This window comes from Ursus maritimus, unplaced genomic scaffold, assembly GCF_017311325.1.
Source record: "Ursus maritimus isolate PB19 unplaced genomic scaffold, ASM1731132v1 scaffold_5, whole genome shotgun sequence".
In the NCBI taxonomy this organism is placed as follows: domain Eukaryota; kingdom Metazoa; phylum Chordata; class Mammalia; order Carnivora; family Ursidae; genus Ursus; species Ursus maritimus.
This window is the reverse complement of record NW_024426663.1, coordinates 47620576-47645600: the sequence shown is the minus strand read 5'-3', so window position 1 is coordinate 47645600 and position 25025 is coordinate 47620576. Positions and strand designations below refer to the sequence as shown.

General features: G+C 41.3%; 1 protein-coding gene across 1 annotated transcript in view; it reads left to right on the top strand.

Annotated features, from left to right (window-relative positions):
• STK32A (serine/threonine kinase 32A) overlaps positions 1–25025 on the top strand; it is an 82591-nt gene that overhangs the window by 15005 nt on the left and 42561 nt on the right. Inside the window, exon 2 of the mRNA XM_008691687.2 lies at positions 10933–11106. Coding sequence (XP_008689909.2) covers positions 10933–11106 — 174 coding nt within the window. The remainder of the gene's footprint in view (positions 1–10932; positions 11107–25025) is intronic.

Genomic DNA, 25025 nt, shown 5'->3' with positions numbered 1-25025 from the left:
AGTTACATGTAGAATTGCCAAGCAATCCAGGAATTCCACTTCTAAGCATGTACTAAAATAATTGAAAGCAGGGACTCAGACAGACACTTGTACAGCAACGTTCATAGCAGCATTATTACAACAATGAAAAGGTAGAAACAAGCCATATGTCCATCAGCAGATGAATGGATCCACAAAACATGGCATATGCATCCCCTGGAATCTTATTCAGCCTAAAACAGAATGAAATTCTGGCACATGCTACCCCATGAATGAACCTTGAAAACATTATGCTAAGTGAGATAAGCCAGATACAAAAGGGCAAACATGGTATGATTCCACTTAGGTGAGGTACCTAGAATACACAAATTCATAGAGACAGAAAACAGAGGTGGGAGGAGAAGGAAGAATGAGGGGTTATTTAATGGGTACAGTGTCTGTCTGGGGTGAAGAAAACGTTCTGGAAGTACATAATGGTGATGTTTGCACAACATTGTCAATGCATTTAATGTCACTGAATTATACACTGAAAGTGGTTAAAATGATAAATTTTATACTATATATATTTTACCACAATAAAAAACATTTTTAAAGAAGTTTTAATGAAGAGATGGTGGGACTACAAGAAACAGAAAGAGAGAGAAGCTCAACTTTTCTCAATATACCTTGTTTTGCAGATTTCAGTTTGAAAACAAATGTTTTACATAACTATAAAATAGAATTAAATTTTAAAAGAATTTCAAAAAATGCAACATAAAATGAAATAACTTAACCTAAATATATGTCCAGTGTGTGGCATAACCACACAGTAACGTACTATTCCAAGTAACTTTCAAGCAATACCTTTACTGTACATCATTGGTGAAATATACATCAATGGCAAAAAAGAAGAGCAAAAACGTCTTAAAATGTTTGTAGCAATGGTGTTGCAGGAGGTAGTGTTCTAATGTTGCTATTCTGAGAGTGTTTTTTTATATATGATGGGATAAAGCAAACAGAATGAAGGATTAGTTGTGAAACCTCCTTGAGAGATTTCGAAATCCCTGAGAACCACGATTTTCAGTAAGGGAGAGAGGATTCACTGGGATTAGATGTACACTAAACATCTCCGCTATAATGCATATTAGAGTAGAACCCTGCTCTCTCCCTCACCTTGTCTTCATGATATCTTAGAAATCTTTTCATATCAGAATGTAGATCCGCCTCATTTTTTAATTGTTGTACTGTGAATTTCCCATAATTTATTTACATGCTCCCCTATTGCATGCAAATTATTTTTTATTTTATGTGCTATAATGAGTCTCCTTACAAGTACATCCTGTTATGATTTTTCAAGTATATCCGTACCAAAAGTTCCTGGCAATAAAATTACAGGGTCAAAAACCACGTGGGGGTTTTGTTTGTTTGTTTCATTTTGTTTTTGAAGAGATATTTCTAAGTTATCTTCAAAGGAGCTTTCACCAAATTACCCTCCATCAGAGCATAAGAGAGAGCCCATTTCTCCATGTCCTCACCCACCGCGGCTCTCGTCAAACCTCGATGGAAGTGTTGTCACTCTGATACATTAAGGAATAGAAGTCAGACGTGCTTATTTGGATTGTAAATTCTTTCCCTCTAAATTTATAGGCGAGAGAATTTAGATTGTTGTCTCAAGTTGGTTCCAGCAACCAAGCCATTCATCTTTCTTTGCCTCAGCTTGTCATTAAGGCTGTGGCATTTCGGTTAAACACACACTCACACGCACACACACACACGCACACACACACACGCACACACACACACACACACAACAACAACAACAACAACAGCTGGGTATAGTTTTTGTAAACTATTGAAATCAGACTTTTGCAAACCTTGGTTTTTCTGTGTTGTCACGGCAAATGAATTAGGTGAAATAATACTGTTTATGTTTTTTTATGAATTTCACACTGGATGTACTTTGGAAAATTCCTACAGAGCCACAAGAGGAGAAATATGATGAGCCGCTGCTCCAAGGATAGGTTTTAAAATTCAGTCTGTATTTCACAATTGGGACAGTATACCCTAACCCCCTTTTGACCCATTCCTGGGGGATCTCTTCTCACAAGAGCTAGTGCTTTTCCTAAACTGTGAAAAGCCTGCTGTGAGCACACCCTGTTCAGAGTCTGAAAAACACAGATGAATTGTCCTATCCCTCGCGTGCATAGGACAACACTGGCTCTTAAAAACTCTTCTGTGGAGATGCCTGGCTGATGATCGGAAATGTTCCACCATCGGAATGAGAATACCCTAGGGGCATGCGAAATGAATTTTGGGAGTGGACTCAAAGGGCATTTGAATAATTATTCTCTTCCCTGGCAGGATTTTATTATGAGCTTTGGATGCTTTTTGTTTTGTGAGCTGTACTGATCATTGTTCACACAGCATGTATGTTAACCATGTGGGTTTAGATGCAATCCTGCTTCCACAGTTTCCTAACATATGATTCTTGAACAAATATATAACCTCTCTACACCATAATCATTTTTCCCCCTACTCACTGTCCTTTTTTTAAGTAACAACTTTATTGAGGTATATTTTACATGTCATAAAATTCACCCATTTCAAGGGAACCGATCTTTAGTAATCTTATGGAGTGGTACAGTAATTGCTATAAGTCAATTTATGGATCTTTCCATCCTCTCAGTAAGATTGCTTTTACTCATTTAGAGTTAATCCCTATTCCTACCTTGAGCCCCAGACAACTACGAATCTAGCTTCTGTATCCCCACTTTTGCTTTTTCTGGCAATTTCATATAAATTAAGTTGTAAATAAGTCATCGCTTGTGTCTGGCTTCTTTTCATGTAGCTTAATGTTTATTAAGGGTCATTCATGCTGTAGTCGTGGTAGTTCATTCCTCTTCAGTGCTGAATAGTAGTCCACTGCATGACTATACCACATTCTGTCCATTCACCAGTTAATGGACATTTAGCCCTTCTCCAGTTTTTGGCAATTCTGAATAATGCTCCAATGAATATTTGTGTACAAGTCTTTGCATGGAAATATGTTTTTATTTCTCTTGGTTAGATAGCTAGGAGTGGAATTGTTAGGTGAAATGATAATATTATGTTAATTTTTTGAGAGACTCACAGTTTTCCAAAGTGATTGCACCATTTACATTTTCACCCGCAATGTATCAGAGTTCCTTTTTCTCAGCGTCCTAAACCAACACTTCTTATTACTTCTTATTTATTAGAGCCATTCAGGTAAGTATGACATTTGTGCTTTTAATTTCCACTTTTCTAATTCCTAATGATGCCGCCCATCTTTTCATCTGTGTTCGCTTTAGTGAAATATCGATTTGTGTCCCTGCCCATTGTTTGATTCAGTTGTCTTATCGAGTTGTAAGACTCCTTTGTAAATTCTGGATGCAATTCTTTATTGACTATATATTCTGTAAATATTTTCCTCTAGTCTGCTGCTTGCCTTTTCATTCTCTTAACGGTGTCTTTTGAAGTGCAGAAGTTTTGAATTTTGGTAATGTCTAATTCATCAATTTTTTAATGGACCTTGCTTTCGTATTATAGTTAGGAAACTTTTGCCTCTTCTGATGTCTCAAAGATTTGATCCTATGTTTTATTCTAAAAGTTGTATTGTATTTATACTTACGTTTATGTCTAGGACCCATTTGAGTTAACTGTTGTATATGGTGTCATCTGAGTTCATCATTTTTGGGAGTGGATAGCTAGTTGTCCCAGCACCATTTGTTCAACCAACTCTCCTTTCCCACCGCCTTTGCCAAAAATCAAGTGACTGTGAAGCTTTATCTCTGGACTCTTGATTCTCTTCCATTGATATATAGGTCAATATGCCAGTACCACACCGTCTTAATAACTATAGCTTTATAGGACATTTAGAAATTGGAAAGTCAGTCTTATTTCCTTCCTCTTCAAAATTATTTTGGTTATTCTAGATGTTTTGCATCTCCTTGTAAATTTTAGGAGTGGCTTGTCAATATGCAAAAACAAAAGCCTTTTGGGAATTTGATAGGGATTACACTGACTCTATAGGTCAATTTGGGCATAATTGACATCTTAACAATATTTGAATTTTCCAATCCATGAACATGGAGTAGTCTTTAGTTATTTAGATCTTCTCTAATTTTCCTAAGCAAAGTTTTATAATTTTCTGTGTAGAAGTCTTGCACAAGTTTCCTAAATTTACTCCTAAGCATTTTATTCTTTTTGAAACTTTAGTGAATGCAACCGTATTCTTTCTGTCATTTTCATATTGTTCATTGCTTATTTAGAAAAATGCAATTGATTTTTGTATACTCATCTAGTATCCTGCCACCTTGTTATTTTATTTATTCTAATAGGTTTTTTCGTGGTTTTCTCATGATTTTCTATAAGCAGAATCATGTTGCGTGTGATTAAAGATAGTTTTGTTTCTTTTCAACATGGATGTCTTTTACTGATGTTTTTTTCTTTTGGCTAACTACACTGGCTAGAACCTCCAGTACTATACTGAATAGAAGTGAGAGCAGATGATCTGGTTTTGCTTCTGATCTTAGAGGGAAAGCATTCAGTCTTTCCCCGTTAAGTATGATGGTTACTGTAGGTTTTATCATAGATGACCTTTATCAGATTGAAGAAGCTCTCTTTTATTCCAAGTTTGTTAAGTTGTTAAGAGTTTTATCATGAATGAGTGTTTTGTAGAATGCTTTTCCTGTATCTAATGGGATGATCATATGTCTTGTCCTTTATTTTATTAATATGATGTATTATATTAGTTGATTTCCAGGTGTTAATCTCATCTGGTTGTGGTATAGAAGCTTTTAAATATGTTGATGGATTTGGATTGCTAATGTTTTTGAGGGTTGAACCTGAATTGTTATGATCAGTAAAAATGGGGATATTGATACTACTTACCTCACAGGTTTACAGTAACAATTAAATACAATAATACATATAAAGTATATAGCAAGGTACCAGACATACAGCAAAAAGTTCAATTAGTGGGCATCATATTTTTTATACCATTGGCAGTAAACGTCTTCATATAATTACCTCTTATGAAATAACAGGAAACAACTGCATAAAATTAATCTGCTTAATGCCAGAGCTAGGTTGCATTCATGGGTGGAAGAAGAAAGGTAATTAAAATAAGAGCTAACATTTACCCATTGCAAGCTATCTTCCAAGCTCTGTTTTAAGTACTTAATATGTATTAACTCACTTCCCAATAGCCCTATGAGGTCTGTACCATTATAGATGGGGGTGTTCCAATTATAAAGACATTAAGGGGAAGAGCTGGGATTTGGACACAAACAGTCTGGCCCCAAGACCATGTTCTTTACCACTATGTTATGTGCCATGCTTTATGCTAATTACGTTACAGACATTATATCTAATATACTCTTTGCCACATGATGCATAAAATTACCACCAATGTGCAGATAGCCTCTCTGAGTTTAAGAGATTTGCCCCAAATTCACATGTGATATTTAAACCCAGATCTATCTGACACTTATTTATTTATTTATTTATTTACTTACTTACTTATTTACTTACTTAAGCAGGCTCCATGCCCCGTGTGAAGCCCGATGCAGGGCTCGAACTCACAATCATGAGATCAAGACCTGAGCGAGATCAAGTGTTGGATACCTAACCTACTGAACCAAACAGGCACCCCTATATGTATTTTCTAATTGTATTTTCTCAAGTGTGTTTTTAATTGACTCTTTGATGAAACAATCAATATATATTTTTTCTCCCAAACCTGAGTGCTTTTAGAAGCAGTAACTAATATCAGCAATTCATTTCCTTTGCTTTTCTAGATAATGATATTAGAACCGACCCTTGTTCAGGTAGAATCTGAATGAAGACTTGGCGCAACAGTTCTGCAATAGGCAGCAGGTTCTCCTACTGTCATGATTTTCAAGCTTCTTTGACTGCAACCCAATGGAAGAAATATATTGTTCATCACAGCCTAGTAGATATACTCACAGATACACACATATTCACAAAACCAAAAGTTTCATAAATGATGTTTTTTTCTGTGCTAATCAATCTATTTTATTTCTTTTAAAAAAGTGCTTATTAGAACCAACCAAACTGATTTCATAACCCATTAATAAGTTATAAGCCACAATTTCAAAAATGCTGCATTGAAAATATTTTAGATCTCTTCCAATGCTCAGATTCAGGTTTATCTGAAGACGGCTTCCATGAGATGGCTTCAAGCATGAGTGACTTCTTCGGACTTAGTTGGTAACCATACTAATTTATAAGAATAGACTCAAAATGTCTGAAAGACCTAAATGTGAGACAGGAATCCATCAAAATCCTAGAGGAGAACACAGGCAGCAACCTCTGTGACCTGGGCCGCAGCACCTTCTTGCTAGACACGTCTCCACAGGCAAGGGAAACAACAGCAAAAATGAACTATTGGGACTTCATCAAGATTAAAAGCTTTTGCACAGTAAAGGAAACAGTCGACAAAACCAAAAGACAACCAACAGAATGGAAGAAGATACTTGTAAATGTTTTATCAGATAAAGGGCTAGGATCCAAAATCTAGAAAGAACTTATCAAACTCAACACCCAAGAACAAATAATCCAATCAAGAAATGGGCAGAAGACATGAACAGACATTGCTCCAAAGAAGACATACAAATGGCCAACAGACACATGAGAAAGTGCTCAACCTCACTCGGCATCAGGGAAATACAAATCAAAACCACAATGAGATACTACCTCACACCAATCAGAATGGCTAAAATTAACAAGTCAGGAAACGACAAACATTGGTGAGGATGTGGAAAAAGGGAAACCCTCTTACACTGTTGGTGGGAATGCAAGTTGGTACAGCCACTCTGGAAAACAGTATGGCGGTACCTCAGTAAGTTGAAAATAGAGCTACCCTATGACCCAGCAATTGCACTACTAGGTATTTACCCCAAAGATACAAATGTAGTGATCCGAAGGGGCACCTGTACCCCAGTGTTTATAGCAGCAATGTCCACAATAGCTATGGAAAGAGCCCAGATGTCCATCAACAGATGAATGGATAAAGAAGATATGGTGTATATATACCCAGTGGTATATTACTCACCCATCAAAAAATGAAATATTACCATTTGCAACAACATGACTGGAACTGGAGGGATTTTGCTAAGTGAAATAAGTCAACCAGAAAAAGACAATTATCATATGATCTCACTTGTATGTGGAATTTAAGAAACAAAACAGAGGATCATAGGGGAAGAGAGGAAAAAATAAAACAAGATGAAACCAGAGAGGGTGACAAACCATGAGAGACTCATAACTATAGAAAACAAACTGAGGGTTGCTGGAGGGGAGGGGAGTGGGGGGATGGGGTAACTAGGTGATGGGCATTAAGGAAGGTGTGTGATGTAATGAGCACTGGGTGTTATATAAGACTGATGAATCACTGACTTCTACCTCTGAAACCAATAATACATTATATGTTAATTAATTGAATTTAAATTAAAAAAATAGACCTGGTTGTTCTAAAAAAAAAAAAAATAGAACCTAAGGAATGTATGTATATCACACACACCCAAAGCTTGTGTTTTAACCTTTTTCTTTCCTTTCTTTAGTTCATTTATTAATTTGTTATTTTTTTCTGACAGCTATTTGTAGAGGCTACATTTCAGGCAGCGTACAGGTGCTCAGGAGTCAAGGATGAGTAAAAGCTGGCATGCGTCCTCAGGGTGTAGTGGGAATGAAAACAGTTAAGCCAAAAGCACCGAAGAAAATATTTTCGAATTATGCTAAATTCTGTGAACAAGAATATGGCATTGTGTGTAACAAGGTGACCTGATTTAATATGAAGTGTTAGGAATGTCTCTGTGAAAAGTGTCATTTGGGCTGAGAGTGAAAGATGAAAAGAGCCTGGCAGTGGACAGCATCATGCGCGTAGGCACGGGCCACTCTGCATCGCAGTCTTCTAAGGCTGGAGAGAGCATGAGCTATTAGATGAGGGGTGGAAGGAAGACATCTAAAGATAAGTCTGAAAAAATAAACAGAGACAGACCATACAGGATCCTATAAACCATGGAAAGAGGTGAAAGGGTTTTATGCCGCTGATGATATGAGGCTCACAGTGTAAAATTATAAGTAGGGTGTGTAGAAAGGACTGGAGTGGTCCAAGATTATGCAGAGAGAGCTATGAATAGCTACTGCCGTGGTCTGGGTCAAACATGATGGAACAGGGTGGAATGGGTAGTGGTCTTTTGTTGCTTATCTCTTATCCTACTGAGCATGGTGCAATGCATTTCCTATGCCCTGGGACCAGACTTCAGAATTTTGGAGCTGTCAGCTAAGAAATAAAAGCCCTGGAAATGCAACAGTGTCTGTGATAAATGGACAAGGTATAAGGAAGCTCTTACTCTTTTACCAATAAATACCAGACTATGGTATGAACTTGCATATTCTGGTTATCACCAAACTATATTATGCCCACATATTTTATGAGATACGGTTCTGTATAATCAGATCCTTATCTTCTCTTTCTCTGAGAGTTTTTAAGATCTGTATAAAGGGCTTCAGAAGGAGAAAGATGATTCTTAACAGCAAAGTTGGCTCCATGATTAAATAAATATATATCCATACTGGACAAGGGAAGCATGTTATCTCTTGCCTGGGCTTTTTCTTTCTTTGATTAATAATCCCTTGCATGGTAGAACACTGTTGTTAACTTACCTCTGACTGACACCTTTATCTGTCTGTTCTTGGAATAAAAATAGCTTCACTCAAGTCTCAGTAAAAATGGTTGTTCATCAGGGTGCCCCTCCTTAGAGTTCAGTGGAGACGGGAGAGGAGTCCTCTGGTACGTCGCCAGGTTTCTGAGCTCCGCCTGCCTCCCATGGGAGCTGAACGCAGTCAACGGCTGCCCTGTCTGCTAGCCTGGTCTGCAGAGGCTCTTTGCCTTAGCGTCTCTTCTCCTTTTTTTGATACCCAAGCCTCACCCATATCACCACCCCTACCCCACCCACTTGCCACCAATCCCAATAGACCTTGCTGACATCCCCTGAGGGATCATCGTTTCTCCTTCATTAGCTGAAAGCAGCCCAAGGTGCAACAGGTCCCAGGCACGAGTACCCGTTTACTAGCGCATCGTTGCTTACTGAAAGACCCATAGAACACAACAAATGTAATGTGCAGTAGTGCAGTGGGAAAGATTTGAACCCAATAGCCTGGGTCCAGGCACTTTTTCTGGTGCCCATGAAACCCACGGCAGGGATGACCAGCCAGTCATCACGCTGAGGTGAAGAATATCATTTCCAGAAGACAATACCAAAAATGTATTCGTTGTCAGATTTTTAAAAAGCACTTCCTGTGTTTCTGTCTAAACTCCCCCAAGGGCTTAATTTCTGTCATCTTCTATGTGAATCAGTCTTCAGGGGTAAACAAAATTTTATTCACTGGACAATTAAGCGTCAGGGGCTGTTAGTCTTTGTTAGAATGTTACTGCCTCGGATTAATGCTCCTTTGAATTTCTCTTGTTTCTTTTCCTTGCAAATCCCCACCTTCTCCGTTAGCATAATGATCGTTACAAATGAAGAAGAAAATATACTCAGTACGGGTCATCAGTTATCGACAGTCTCCATTTCTTTCCTGGGCACAGAATTGGAATTCGTTTGCACCCCTGGGCACTGCTTGCAGACACTTAATTCTTGGATTCAAATAAAACCTTAAAATGTGATCTCAGTGACATTATGTCAAAAGAAACATGTCAAAACAGTGCTGATTCAGAGAGCATTATTGTGCCTAGAGATCATGTCTTTGCTTTGAAGGAAACAAAATAAATCATAGCAGCAGGAAAGCATTTTTACAAGCGGCTCTTTGCACGCAGCAGAGGCCAGCTCTGCTCTCCTGTGTCTCATTTCCTCTTCCCGTCTCTCCACCCCGTGCTCCCTCAAGTGTGAAGTCCGTGCTTGATCGAACAAACTGCTTAAAACTCTTCAATGTCACCCCAACGCGTACAGACTTGTGAGCAGGCACCTGTCGTGGGATCTGCCCTGTGCTCCTCTCTAGGCTCAAGCTTCCCCATCATACCTGTTGTTACGGCAAACCAAAACTGTCTTCCTTTCCCCACTCACACAGACATCCCATGTCTGTGCTTAATGCAGCCTATTTTTCTCTATCAAATCTTACTTTTGGACCTGGAGGACTCTTCGGCTCTACCACGTATTAGGTGTTTGACCGTATGCACATGACTTCACCGGGCCTTGATTTCCTCATTTGTAAAATGGGAGGTTAAGCGCAGCACTTTGGGGGTCGCTAAGGGAGCCATTTGTAGAGGTGCTGAAGCACCGGCCCCAGAGCAGTCGCTCAATGAGACATCGGTGACACTAGCTTTATTTTGTGGTTATTATCGTCACAATCCTCACTTCTGCTGAGAAGCTTTCCCTTACCTCCCCATCCCAAAGTGAATTACTTCCTTGTACTACGCACTCACTTTTCTATTGCCCTTTTATATCTTTTTCTTATCATTAACGTGGTACATGATTTGTTAGAAGGTTGCTGGGCAATAAAGTTAATCGTGTGGAAAATGGGAATGAGAATGGCTCAAGGACACCTCGTAATTCATATTTTATGGACCTCCTGTAATAGTGTGGTTAAGATACGATTGTTAATGGTAAGGGGATGAGCGGGGTTTTCTTTAGTTCCTGAGCTTTATAGCTTTGTAAGCTAATCGTTATTCAGTGCTTACTATATGTCAGGCAAGACATTGAATGTTATATTTGTTCTTTACTACGACCAAATATAGTAGGTATTCTATACCTTCACACATGTGGAAGCTGACGGTCTAGGGTCATAGACCTAGGGACAGACCATCTGCTCCCAAAGCTCGAACTCTTTGCTCAAGAACACTCTATTCTGATCTCTGAGGTGTCATTTGCCTCTGGGACTCTAGAGTGTGGGAATGTATTTAATACACTTTCATGTCTCATTCTATTCCAGGTACTCCTTCCAAGACGAGGAGGATATGTTCATGGTAGTGGACCTCCTGCTGGGCGGGGACCTGCGTTACCACCTGCAGCAGAATGTCCGCTTCCAGGAGGACACCGTGAAGCTCTTCATCTGCGAGCTGGCCATGGCCTTGGACTACCTGCAGAGCCAGCGCATCGTCCACAGGTCAGTCAGGTCCAGGGGGACAGCCGTGCACTGAGTGTACAGGACAGAGTTCGCAGCCTGCTGCATTCAACAGGTTCATATTGAACATGACAGGTAATCCTCCCTGAACTCTTGCAACAGTCCCTTAAGGTAGTCTTATTATTCCTCTTTTAAAGATTCAAAAAAAAAAAAAAATGAGCCCACTGAGCTTAATTTTTTCAAAGTCACAGTTAATAAACAATAATACCAGAATCCATGAGTATTGGCACTAGACAAAGAAAAGGTGACATACGAGAATGTGTCTCCTTCACTTGTGGAATCTGTGTTAAATGAAGACAAAGAAATAACGCAAGTAGCTATAAACCCTAACAAACAATAGACAGAAAAGGATACTTGTATTTGTAAAGATATCAGTAGATGGGGCGCCTGGGTGGCTCAGTCAATTGGGTGTCTCACTCTTGATTTCGGCTCAGGTTGTGATCTTGGGATTGTGGGATCAAGCCCTGTGTCAGGCTCCACACTCAGCCTGGAGTCCGCTTCACATTTTCTCTCCCTCTCCCTCCCACACACACTCTCTCTCTCTCGAATAAATAAACACAGTCTTTTAAAGAAAAGATACTGGTAGGTTTTTTTGTTTAGGTTTTTATTTACATTCTTGTCAGTTACCATATGGTGTAATATTGGTTTCAGGAGTAGAACTTAGTGATGTAAAGTTATTGGTAGTTTTTATGATGATTTCCTCTATAGTATCTCACTTAATCTCTATAATAACTTGTGATAAGTAATCACAGCAGGTATAGTTGGACTATATTAAATATGAGAAAACCATGATTTGGAGATATTAAATTATCATCCAGGGTATTTATGAGAACTTTTTATTAAGTTTCTAATTTTAATTTCAGTATAGTTAACATAGTCTTATGTTAGTTTCAGGTGTATGATACAGTAATTCAACAGTTCTGTACATTACTCAGTGCTCATTAGATAAGTGCCCTCCTTAACCCCCTTCACCTATTTCACCCATCCCCTCACCAACCTCCCCTCTAGTAACCAATCCATTTATTCTGTATAGTTAAGAGTATGTGTCTTTGTTGGTCTCTCTCTCTTTTTTCCCCTTTGCTTGTTGTTTGGTGTCTTAAATTCCACATATGAGAGCAATCATATGGTATTTGTCTTTCTCTGATGGACTTATTCCACTTAGCATTATACTCTCTAGCTCCATCTATTTCATAGTACTGGAAGTCCTAGCCACACCAAGCAGACAACAAAAAGAAATAAAAGGCATCCAAATTGGTAAGGAAGAAGTGAAACTTTCACTATTTCTGGACAACATGATCCTATATAGAGAGAACCCTATAGACTCCACAAAAAGTACTCGAACTGATTGAATAAAGTCGGTAAAGACAGGATACAGAATCAATGTACAGAAATCTGTTGCATTTTTACATACCAATAATGAAGAAGCAGAAAGTGAAATTAAGAAAACAATCCCATTTACGATTGTAACAAAAACAATAAAATATCTAGGAATAAACTTAACCAAAGAAGCAAAAGACGTATACTCTGAAAACTATAAAACACTGATGAAAGAAATTGAAGACAACTCAAAGAAATGGGAAGACATTCCATGCTCATGGGTTAGAAGAACAAATATTGTTAAATTGTCTATGCTACCCAAAGCAATCTACAGATTTAATGCAATCTCTAACAAAATGCCAATAGCATTTTTCGCAGAGCTAGAACAAACAATCCTAAAATTTGTATGGAACCACAAAAGACCCTGAATAGTCAAAGCAATCCTGAAAAAGAAAAACAAACTGGAATTACCAGAAAACCAGACTTGAAGTTATATTACAAAGCTGTAGTAATCAAAACCGTACGGTACTGACATAAAAACAGACACAATGATCAATGGAACTGAATGGAAAACCCAGAAATAAAGCCCCAATTACATGGTCAATCATTTATAACAATTTTGAACCTCATCACCCTCAATGCAACTACGGTTTGCTGATGACTTCGTCTATGTGCCAGGCACTACGATGTACCGTCGTATGTTATCTTATTAAATTCTCATTATAGTATCTCCATTATACAAATGAGAAAACTGGGGCTCAACGATTTGCGAGGACAAACCACTGACAAATGGCATGGCCAGGATTTAAACCTAGGTCTCTCTGCATCCGAAGTCAGAGCCCTTTCTACTACACCAACTTGCATTCCTTACACATATGAAATAGATGCATTAAGTACGCGTCGTTAAGTGAAAAATAATGCATGTGACTCTTCCACGGTCTTATTTCTAATCTGTGATGTATTTGCTAGGTCTTTAAGTATGTTTATGTCTCTATGGTGTAGTAAAAATTTGGCCAGATAAAAGATTTGCCAACCACTAAGTTGACGTTAACCTACAAGTTATCTAGATTAGTACAGAGCCTGTGGGTGAAGATGGAACATCATGGTTTATGGATTCTTTGTGCAGGCACTATGGAACGATCCGTGTGTGTGTGTGTGTGTGTGTGTGTGTGTGTGTGTGGCCTTGACCCTGTATACTTACATGCTCGTTGTTGAATTTCCTGTCTTTCGGACGACCTATTTGTGTTGGAAATGCGCTCTTCGGGCAACAGACGACCAGAAGGCAGACCAGCTAATCGTGTAGGATCTTGGAAGTAAATGAACACACCTGCTGTTTTGTCAGGAACTGCGAACCCTGTTCCCAAGCAGTCTTTCTCCCAGACCGACTTTCTGGTCCCCCGCAGTTCTTGCTAAAGAGAAACTTTCCTGCCTGTAGTCTGGGGTGTCCCACTGAGGGTATTCATGTTCACTCACCCGACCCGAGACTGCCGACCCACAATCTGCTTGGGGCGCTGACGCTCTGGATCTCAGAAAGGAGGCAGGTACCGTGAGAAGCGCGCATGGCCACGAGTGCCTTTCAACTTTCTTCTCTCCCTGTTTGAACCTGGGCCCCTCCCTTCTTTCCCTGGGCTTCATTTTCTCTGTCCAACGCTTAGAAATGTGTTCCTAAAGGAATTCAGGAAGGGAAAAAGACCCCCGAAAAGTCAACACAATTTGCACTTGCTAACACCAAACGTTGCCGTTCGTTACTTCCTCCCTTGCTCTTTGTTGCTCTCACCGTCTTTCTGCCACTTAAACAAGAAACCAAGGATTAGCTTTCTGCCTCTTGGCCTTGACACACTCACGATTATTACTTCCTGCCCATTCTCGGAAGAGGCTCCTTGTCCTGAAGTGTCTCCTCACCGCGGCAAATGAATACAAGGCAAACCCGGTGACGTTCTGAGCATGGTGTTCAAAGGAGAGGACATCTTCTTGGGGTCAGAACATAAGCCAGGTGTATTTCCGTTGCCTATAAGGCCTCACTGTCTTTCCCGTGTGTTTTATATATATATATATATTTAAATTAAGTGATTTATTTACTTGAGAGAGAGAGAGCAGAGAGAGCACGAGCAGGGGGAGGGGCGGAGTGAGAGGGAGAAGCAGGCTCCCCACAGAGCAGGGAGTCCCACGCAGGGCTCGATCCCAGGACCCTGAGGTCCCGACGTGAGCTGCAGGCAGACGCTGAATTGGCTGAGCCGCCCAGGCGCCCGCGTGTGCTCTATCTGATAGGCGCCGTAGCACTCTGCAGCTCTCCCGAGGAGCTGTGACGCGTTGACGTGCACTTACTTAATATCTGCAGCTTTACAGTGTAAACCTCATGAGTTAGGGCCTTGTGTGTTTTGTTTTTCACCGTATAACCAGCACGTAGTAAAAATATGAGGGAATGAACACTGCCTGAACCATACATATGATTGACTAACAGCCGCATTTACAAATACCAAAGACAAAATTAAACTACAAGGCATTAAAGCCAAGAATTTCAGACCTACCTTGGGCGTCACGTGGAGGAACCGTATAATTGATCATCCAAACCAGGCTACTCCTGAGAATGAAAGGAGTCACTATTAATAATTCTGCTTGGGCAACAAACAAACCCATAAATGTTCTGGAAAAAAACCGGACACATATCAACATCATTAAGCCTTTTCAAGACAGTAGTGACCAAATAAACATGTTGATTGGGAGAGTGCCCCGATAATCATGGCTTTCTTCCCGCAGAGTACCAAATATCAAATTGAGAAGGTGTCAAGTGGCTTAAAACACACGGACACAGTAAAGTAAGCTGTGTTCCTTTGTCTGAAGAGTAAAAGGATAATAATGATGGCACTCCAAGGCTCCGGCTCACGGGGCAGCATTAAAAGCGTGAAAAGCAGCAGGGAAGAAAAGAAGGCTTTTGAGTACTCTAATTCTCTTTTAAAAATCTTTCTTCAGGGGCACTTGGGTGTCTCAATCGGATAAGCGTCTGACTCTTGGTTTCAGCTCAGGTCATAATCTTGGGGTTGTGAGCTCGAGCCCCATGTCCACGCTTAACATGTAGCCTGTTTAAGATTCTCTCTCTCCCTCTCTGCCCCTCTTCTCGTGCTCGCTTGCTCTCAAAAAAAAAAAAAAAAAATCTTGGGGCACCTGGGTGGCTCAGTGGGCTAAGCATCTGCCTTCGGCTCAGGTCATGATCCCAGGGGCCTGGGATCAAGCCCCGCATCAGGCTCACTGCTCAGCGGGGAGTCTGCTTCTCCCTCTCCCTCTGCTGCTCCCCCTGCTTATGTTCTCTCTCTAATAAATAAATAAGATCTTTAAAAAAAAACGTTCTTCAAAAAATCCACAAAACTCATCCTAGATTTGATGAAATCTAAGATAACACAACAAAACATCTTTCAGCTACTCAGAAAATTAGATCATGAGACACGTCCTGAGTTATTACAGTGTGAATGAAGAAAACAGAGTCTACGAAATTCAGTAGCTTCCTAAGACAAGGAAAGGCCATCTGCATATATAAAATACGTGACTTCCTAATTGTCGGACTCAAAACAACATTTTGTCTCTGAACACAGTAGAAGATTCAAAATCATCCCTTTCAGTCAGCAGGTGTGCGCAGAGCAGTAGCCGCGGTGGGCTGCCATTTACTGGGGGCTTCCTGGGGACCAGGGGCTCTGCCGAGCACTTGTGATTTATTTCACTTAATCTGCTCACAACCAGGAGGCTGAGGGTGTTATTGTCCCCATTTTACAGCCAAGGAAAGATGAAGTAACTTGCCCAAGGGCGCATGGCTCGCAAGTAGGGGAGGCATCCCCGAAGGAAGTGCAGATGTCCTCGCCACTCTCCACGCCGCTGGTGCTCAGTGTGGTTGTGGCTCCGAGGGGGGCGGGGGACAAGGTGAGGCCCGGCCACTGCCTGCAGCTACGCAGTCTGGCGGCCCAGGCGAAGATGGTACATATGGAACCAACTGACGAGAGAACCGTGTTCAACCAGATGCTAAATTGTGTGAGCAAACCTGAAGTACTTCAGACAAGATGACAGTCGGGGGTGACAAAACAAAGTTTCTTGGGAGCTCAGAGGATTTCAAAAGGGTTTTCACAGCTAGAGCAGAAAGAACAGTCCAGCGTATGTCCGAGGAAGCGCACTCTGAATGAAAGCACTCATTTATCTCCCTGTGTTACGTAGAACATTCTCTGTTTTTACTTTTTCTTGACTTTCCTGCCGGCAATATCTACTTTAGTTACTTTTTTAAATACCATGAATCTTGTTTCTTTCATAAGTGAGACATAAAGGGGGGGTTGTTTTATTTTGTGGACTTATTTTTAATCCACCAAATTTAATTTTTGGTAGTTTCCTACATATGTAGAATGTTTAGCTACTTGTCCTCAATTTTAGAAACTTCCTTTTCTACAGTTGTTGTGAAAGACACAGGATTGCCCAATAACCATTAATTTGGAATTGTGCAATTAGCACTTTTCTTATTAGCAAGATGCCAAATGTTTTTCTACGAGGACACCTTGAAAATCAGCGTTAGTTTCCAAACGGTGGCCAGTTTCTAGCTCAGTATTCCCCCTTAACTTACATTAAATCAGTTAGTGAAGATTTTAAAATGTAGACACAGTGATTATTTGCTTTTATGAAGAAAACAAGGAAAACGAAACCCATCACAATCCCGCCTGTGGGGATAGTAGTGTTTGATTTGTTGATTGCCACAACCTCTCCAGTGACTCACGTGATAGAGAGTAATGATTGGGGCCCAAAGACAAATTTGTATTCACTCCCTGGTCAGATATTAAAGGAGACTCAATTACAAATCCACGCTAATGAGGCGAATCGTATGGGACAGTGAAAGAGTAAGTCATCCTGGATCAAACTACCATTTGCGAGGGAATGTTTGATCGTTTTATATATATATATATATATTTTCCCCCTGCTTTCCAAATCCTGTAGGAATGAGATCAAACTCTAATGAGGCAGTTTGTAGAGATAACTGCAATGCAACAGAGTTGCGAACATTTCATCTCCTGCCGATTCCAGATGTATTGAAGGAGGAATAAAAAGAAACGTATGATTGCCCAAGACAGGATGTATTTTTATGCATCACCTTTGTCTTCTTGGCTATAATCACAGGGACCAATAACGGACACTCAGGCTCATCTCGGAGCCTCCAGTAAGAGATTCGTAGGAACTAGTTTTCCCACATTTGCTCTTGGACTAAAGTAGCTACTTGTGAGAAGTCGCTATCATTCTTCTAGAAATTAGCATTTCGATGGTGAAGAAAAATCTTGGGGATAAGGTCTCTACTATAAATATTCACTCAACACTGGTTCTTGAGCACCTCGTGGCTCCATAGTGTTCTCGGTGCTGCTCGCCAGTGGTGAAGGGACAGACAGGTGCCCTGTCATCCGAAGTTAATGACATCACAGCATGAAAGGGAGCCAAGCAAACATTTAAACATCCATATCAGAAAGGTGTTTTAATCCTGTGGCATGCAGTATAAATAACATAGGTGGTTGTGTGTGTGTCCCACCACACACACACACACACACACTCATTTGCATCTTCACAATGGTTATATTCTGCTTCTTATTTGTAGCCCCCCGATCACAAGATTCTTTAGCAAGTGCTGTCTCTCCCTCGTAAACTTAAGTCCTTGCGCGTGGAGACTGCACTTCCCTCGTGTTCTTAATCCCAGCACGTAATCTAATCCGGAGTGGTTGCTGAGTGAATGAATGACTGAACCAGTGAACAAGGACAGCACAGACTTGCGATCCTTGGGTGGACGTAGCAGGTGAAGGGTACTGTGGGTGATGTTGTCTTCAGCAACTTTTTAAATTTATTCCATCCATTCCTATTGTGTGCCCACAGCATGTGGAAATGACCACAAAGGTACTTAACACGTATTGATTATCTCATAGTTTCTTCGGGTGAGGAGGCTCAGCACATCTTAACTGGGCTCCCTGAAAGGCTGCATTCGAGGTGTTGGCCAGAAGTGGCTTCTCCTCCACAGGCTGGCCTGGGCAAGGGTCAACTTCCAAGTTCAGTCAGAATGTTGGCAGAATTGATTTCCTTGGGGCTGCAGGACTCACGTTGGCTTATTTTCTCAAATTCAGTGAGGAGAGCAAGACTCTAGAGCAAGTGTGCTAGAAAGGCGGAGGATATATCCCTGAATAACCATTACATAATACAACACAATCGCAGGAGTGACATCTCATCCACCTTGTTACATAATGGGGGTTAGAATCAAGGGGCTGGGGCTGATATACTCAGGGGCTGGGGATGATACAGGACATGAACACCAGGACATGGGGATCATGGGGGTCACCATAAGTCTGTCCCCCATATTTCCTCCAAAGAAGTTGTGCTACACCAGATTCTGACATCCAGTTTCCTCTGCAACCTTAAAAAGAGCCACAAACTTCTCTGTCAAGGACGTTTGACTAAATGATCAGGAATGGTTCTTTCACACCTAAGAGGCTAGGATGATTTCCTCTTAGCTCTGGTAGGATGCTTTTCAAAGTATAATCTCGTTTCTTTGCTCTCTACCACAAACCCATTTCTCCCCAAGAAGGCTGTGTGACCAAAATGTACCATCTAAACCGCATGCGGCAGTGACATGTGATAAACTGCTGTTAGCACACTGACCAGTTAAGGTCTTATTTGCTGCTGAGTCGTGAACCGGAAGTATTTGTTTCAACCCAGCTCTTCGGTTTGTTGCAGGCAGAGCTCTCCTGGCTGACATTTCACCTTTCTGTCTGACTCACACGCACCATACTATCCTGAAAGTCGCACTTCATTTTCCTGAGATGATCGTGCATGGGGAAAAAAATGAGATCGTTCTGCAACTAATCATTTTAGTCAGCGATTATTGAGTGACAGATGAATGAATCTGCCGCCTCAGTGACAGCCCCAGCTTTCCGAAGCCTGTGGGAGTGAGTCATCTGGAGAGACGTTTTTCTCATTCCTAAAGGTGACTACTCCTTTCTGTTCACCAACATTTTTTAAACATTTAATTTATACTATGAAGTAAATAGATCGTCTTCTTAATGATTTAAGAAGAGTGGTCATGTATTACCAGTGGCCACCATGGTAAGAAGCATTTTCTATGTGTGGCCGAATTTGATAGTCAGCGGTACCATGACGGCGTTGAATCATTTGCCTTATATCACAGTCAGTGGTCTAAGGCCAGATTCAAAACTGGGATTATCTGATTCAAAGATACCATATACCTGCTCTTAATATAGGCTCCCTTATTTTCACTCATACAAAAATAATAGGCACCCTCAAGATCCGATGAGCTGTTTACTGCTGTTTACCTCACGGCAACAAACATTGGTTGAGATGCGTATATTTTAGTTGGTACGGGCTATGGGCTAAATCGCACCTCTCCCAAAAAGTTATGTTGAAATCCTAAATCCAAGTATCTCAGAATGTGACCTTATTAGGAAAATAGAGTCTTCACAGCAGTAATCAAGTAAAAATGATTCATTATGGTGGCCCTAGTCTAACGTAACTGGTGTTCGTATCAAAAGAGAATACGTGAGCACAAAGGGAGGATGATGTGAAGGACACAGGGAGAACGCCATGTCAAGACGGAGGACTGGGGTGGTACGTCTAGAAGCTAAAGAAGGCCCGAGATTACCAGCAAACCAACAAAAGTTAGGGAGAAGCAAGGAAGGGTTCTCACATACAGGTTTCTGCTGAAACCTTGATTTTGGACGGTACTCTCCAGAACTGGGAGATAACATGTTTCTGGGGTCTTCTAAGCCCCTCAGTCTGTAGCATTTTGTTACAGCAGCCCTCGCAAACTGATGCAGAATGCTCGTACTGTTTGCTTAGCTGCTAAGACTTCCATGTTCACACGTAGCAGGTGCTACTCAGAGCAGCTTCTGTCCTCACTCTTGATAGGCTGCTGTGAATATATTGTGGGATGGGAGACCAGCATTTAAAAAAAAAAAAAAAAACAACCTTGTTGAAATTGTCTGTAAAGTTAGGGTAACCCAAGAGAATATTCAATAAGTCAAATCTATTGGCTTTAGTGTATGGTAAACTATTTTATGCTGTCCAAAGACTGCCTTTGTGTTTCAGATTTGGCAAGATATTTCAAATCTCTGTGGCTTTTTTATACCATTTCTCTGGTCCAAGGTGTTTTTGTTTTGCTTTTAAGCATCTATCAGGGAAGTTCAATCTTTTTCAATTTACCAAAGTAGCGTGTCCAGTATGAGAAAATTACGGGTCGAAAAAATGATAGAGTAACTGATTACTTGTGCTGCATACGTTCCACTGGATGTTGGCTTTCTTCTTTTCAGTATGTTGATAATATTTGTTGTTGCAGTGGGGTCCAGAATTTGGTTTCAGGCCACCGTTTTCAGTGGAGGGGTTACGAAAACACCCTTTCTTGTTGTTCTGGTCAATCTTCTCTTCAGGAGATCACGAGCCTTGCAAATGTTCTCTTTTTCTATCTCCCACAAGAGAAGGGCCACTTGAGCCTCAAAACAAAACGGCAGTGCAGTAATGAGGGTATTAGGTTGGTAAGTTCTACCCAGCACCTGCTCCTGAGCTACCGAATAATGAATGAGCATGAACAACGCGTCCGAACACAGGAGAATCTGCCCTCTTTGTATGAGGCGTCGGGCAGTTTCGAAAGGAGCTTTGTGACTGTGCTTCTCACCCGAGACCACCCATTTGTGAGAGCCCATGTGAAAAAGGCAGAGAACGGCTTGTTTACAGGTTAACATTTAATTAGCCTGCCCTGCGCTTTTAATAATTTCTATAAGGTTCAGAGTTCCATTAATATGCAACCTGCGACTTGGTCCAAATTAAATTTTACTTTGCCTACACACACCTATTTCAGTACAAAGCGTAAGCTCCCTTCTTTCAGGTGAGTCACTTGTTTGTGCACTGGGCACATAGTTCTTGAATAGAGCTTTGAAGAATAAAAACGTATTTTTTGTCCTCGTAGATCTCACGGTTTAGTGGAAAAGATAGACAAGGAATGAGGAACCAGATATGTAAATGACTGTGCTCGTGGCTGATTGCCTTCAGTCCTTCGCGGGTGATAAGCAGGGATCTCAGAGAGGACACATTTGGGGGGAAGGCTACCTGCCGCATTAGCGTGGGGCTCAGAGAAGCCCGAGCTGGTAGGTGGCATTTGAAGCCAGACTTGCCGTCAAGCAGTTCTAAGGTGGAAGTCTGTTCTGTCCTGGAGCAGAACAGTGGTCTTTGCAGTCAGAACGTGTGAGAAAGGGGGAGAGTGGTTCAAGCCAAGAGAGGGGAGCCGAGGCCAGATCAGCTTACCATGTTCAAGCAAATCCTCGAGCTCAACTTCACTTCCCATTTGAGATACGAAGCCAGTCCAGGAAAGGGGACATATTTGAATTTGTTATCACTTTGGAGGTAAGAATAGAGCATTCACAGTAAGTGGACGAAAATAAGGCTGGAAATGGTAGAGAATGGGGTACACTTGCTACTCTAGATATCAGGGTAAGACCGAGCCTGCACTTGAGGGGTTAAAGGGGCTCACTCTGCAGATAATGGATTGGCATACTTTTTCCAAGATTTGTTTTTCTAATTTGTAAAATGGATTTAATAATGTCACAGGTAATACAGCCAAAAAAATATGAAATCTCCTGTTACAGTGCTTGGGAAAACAGAGATGGCTAATGAAGGGAAGCCATATTGCCATTTTCCAGAGCGATGTCAAACAACTAAGGCTATTCCCAAGCCGTAGGATATTAGAGGTGACGGTTAGCTTAGAAATCAAGTCCTACCTCCCTCTAAAGACAGAATTCCTTCCCCAACCTCCACAACAAGAAACTATCTTCCTGGCCTTTCAGTACTCAGAGATGGGACACTCACTGCCACATAAAGTAGTTCATTTCATGTTCAGACACACCTGATTCTCAGAAAGTTCTTCCTCCTATTGACTCAAAGGAAGGCTCGTGGTTGGTTCTGCTGCTGCCCGGGGGAGCCTTACATCAGACCTGGCTTCGCTTAGGCGTCCCCCACAGGTACTGGCATACTGGTCATTTTTCAGTGGCTCCAGGATTGTTACTGGTCAGTGCCCTGTGCTGACTGGCCAGTGTTTGTTCCTTGTGAAGTATTGTGAGTGTCCCTTCTGGTGTCAGGTAAACCTGACGAGGAGTCCTGACTTCTCATAATAGTGGGTGACGATAGGATGGCTCCATCAGCTCTCTGGGCCTCTGGGGGCCCCATCTATGAAATAGGGAGAATCATTGGACCGACTTGATAAGGCTGTTTGAGAATAATGTAGAATACAGCACTTGAAGGCTTATCATGGTTTCTCGCACGTTGGTTAAATGAAATCTACCATCATTAGTACATCACAATGGTGCGATGATAGTTGAAAACAACTATTCATCCTTTAATACCCTCAGGGTAACATCAGTTTCTCACCATCTAGCCCTTCCTACCACTGGATACTTCCTAATCATTTGTTCAATGTTTCCTGATAGGGGAACAACCACTGTATACAGACTACCGGACTCAGAGTTTTGTCTGCCTCGTCTCACTAAACCTTCACGGCAACCCTATAGATACTGTTATGTCCTCGAGATACAGAATCAGGGGTCTCAGTCTCAGAAGGCTATTTATAATCTTTTACTGGGGAAGCAAAAGTTTTTCTGAAGGCCCTTACAGTAGAATCCCCCTTAGCGCTCATTGGCCATTCTGGCTCGTCCCTACGTTCAAGGAGGCTGTGATAAGGAAAACCAGATTCTCATGACTGATGTATGCCAATCATCCCTCAACCTGGGACTGGGGGTACTGCTGCCTAATTGGGGTTCTATCACCGAGGAAGAAGGTGGGACAAATTTCATGATCTCCTTTAAGCAGGCAGTGTGGCAGCGAGGAAAAGGGGGGCTGTACCCGGTGAGCTGGGACTGAATTCCAGCCGGGTCATGTATGACCCTGGCAAGAGAGGGTATTTTCAGTTCTGGAGCTGAAATGGAACAAATTGCTTTTTGCCTCAAATTGAATACTCTTCTCCTCTATTTGATTATTTTAAAAAAAAACAACCCTCTCATGACAGTTAATTTGTTACCATCAATAGATGACCAACTTTCAGTCTCTCTTACTATGTAGACTCTTTCCCTTCCTCTAACTAGTACATTTCTATCCCTAAAATCTCTTTGGGTTGAGGGAAAAATCCAGGAGATCCGAGTTCAGGCCAGTGTCCATGGCTAGGGGATTTAGTTCAGGTCCCTAATGCTGTGTTCTTTCTTCCCTGGTTACAGAGCAGGTAAATGTGACCTAGGTTTCTATCTGTGAGAATCCAAATTAAAGGAAATAATGACAGTGAATGAGCATCGACTAATGCTAAACAGCAAAGCAGGAAGCCTTGTCAGCAAACATTCTGCCTCCGAAGACTGCAAGTTGGCTGAAAATCTCAAGTGAGTGGGATGGTGGTGTATAACCACGCTTCTCAGCGGCGTGTCTGTGCTACTGGGTCTGTACCATCAGAGTGAGCATGCTTCACCTTCCTAGAACAACAGACTTACTCCACGGTAAGACACCGGGAACTTCACTTTTACATTAAAAGAGACATGGCCAAATGATCGAGTAGGGTGGAAAATATACATGATTTTCAACTATACGAAAAAAATTAAACTTTGCTGCAGCCTAATGTGAGCCACATCCCAGACCGCCAGGTATGTGAAGATATTCTCCTCTCTCCTTAGGAAAACTACAATATAAACATTTGAGATGTAAACGGAGATTGCACCTCACAATCCTCAAACCCCTCTTCCCGTGTCTATGTCAGGATTTGCTGATCAAGGTTGGCACTCTTTTCTCTTGAACGTGAACACCCTCCATTTCAACATGGCAGACACTGCTGACTAAAGAATTGGCCCCATGCTTGGAACCTACTTGCCAAATATAACCAAGTGAGCAACAGTGGAAAGACCATGACATTTAAATTCCATCTCTGCCATTTATGAGCCATGAGACTGTAGGCAAGCCAGGGCCCTTAAGTCTCCTTTTTTTTAAAATGTATTTTATTTATTTATTTAATTTTTATTTTTTGGCAAATGTGGATAGTACTGTTTTCCTTTGGCATCTATGTGATAAATCCATGAAGGGGGGTGACTTTTAGGGAGCCTCTGTGAGAAGCCTTGGGTGGCTCACAGAGAGTCGGGCTCAAAGTGTCGTGAAGGGTCATCTGAGCAGGCTAGTGTTCCTGTGTTGCACGGCCCACTTGCTGTATTGGTGTCAAATTGCTTATCCAGCCTCAGTGACAGCATCCACGTCACATTTTAAGATCTCATGATAGTTCACGCCGACTTTGGAAGTATCTGACTATCCAGAAGTTGCTTCTCAGATCCTGAGTTAAGAGCTTGTTTGTAACTCCCTCAAGAGCTCTCTACTGAAGAATTATCCTCTTTTTTCACCAAAAGGTCATCGACATCTGGTCCCTACCACCCTTCCCCTTTATCGAAGAAACCTATCTTGGTTGGGTGAATCTCTTCGTACGTTGCTTGGGTGGTGGGGATTGGAGGAGAGTGAGATGCTGAGATGGGGCTCTAATGCTCTAGCTTGGTTTTGACATGTAA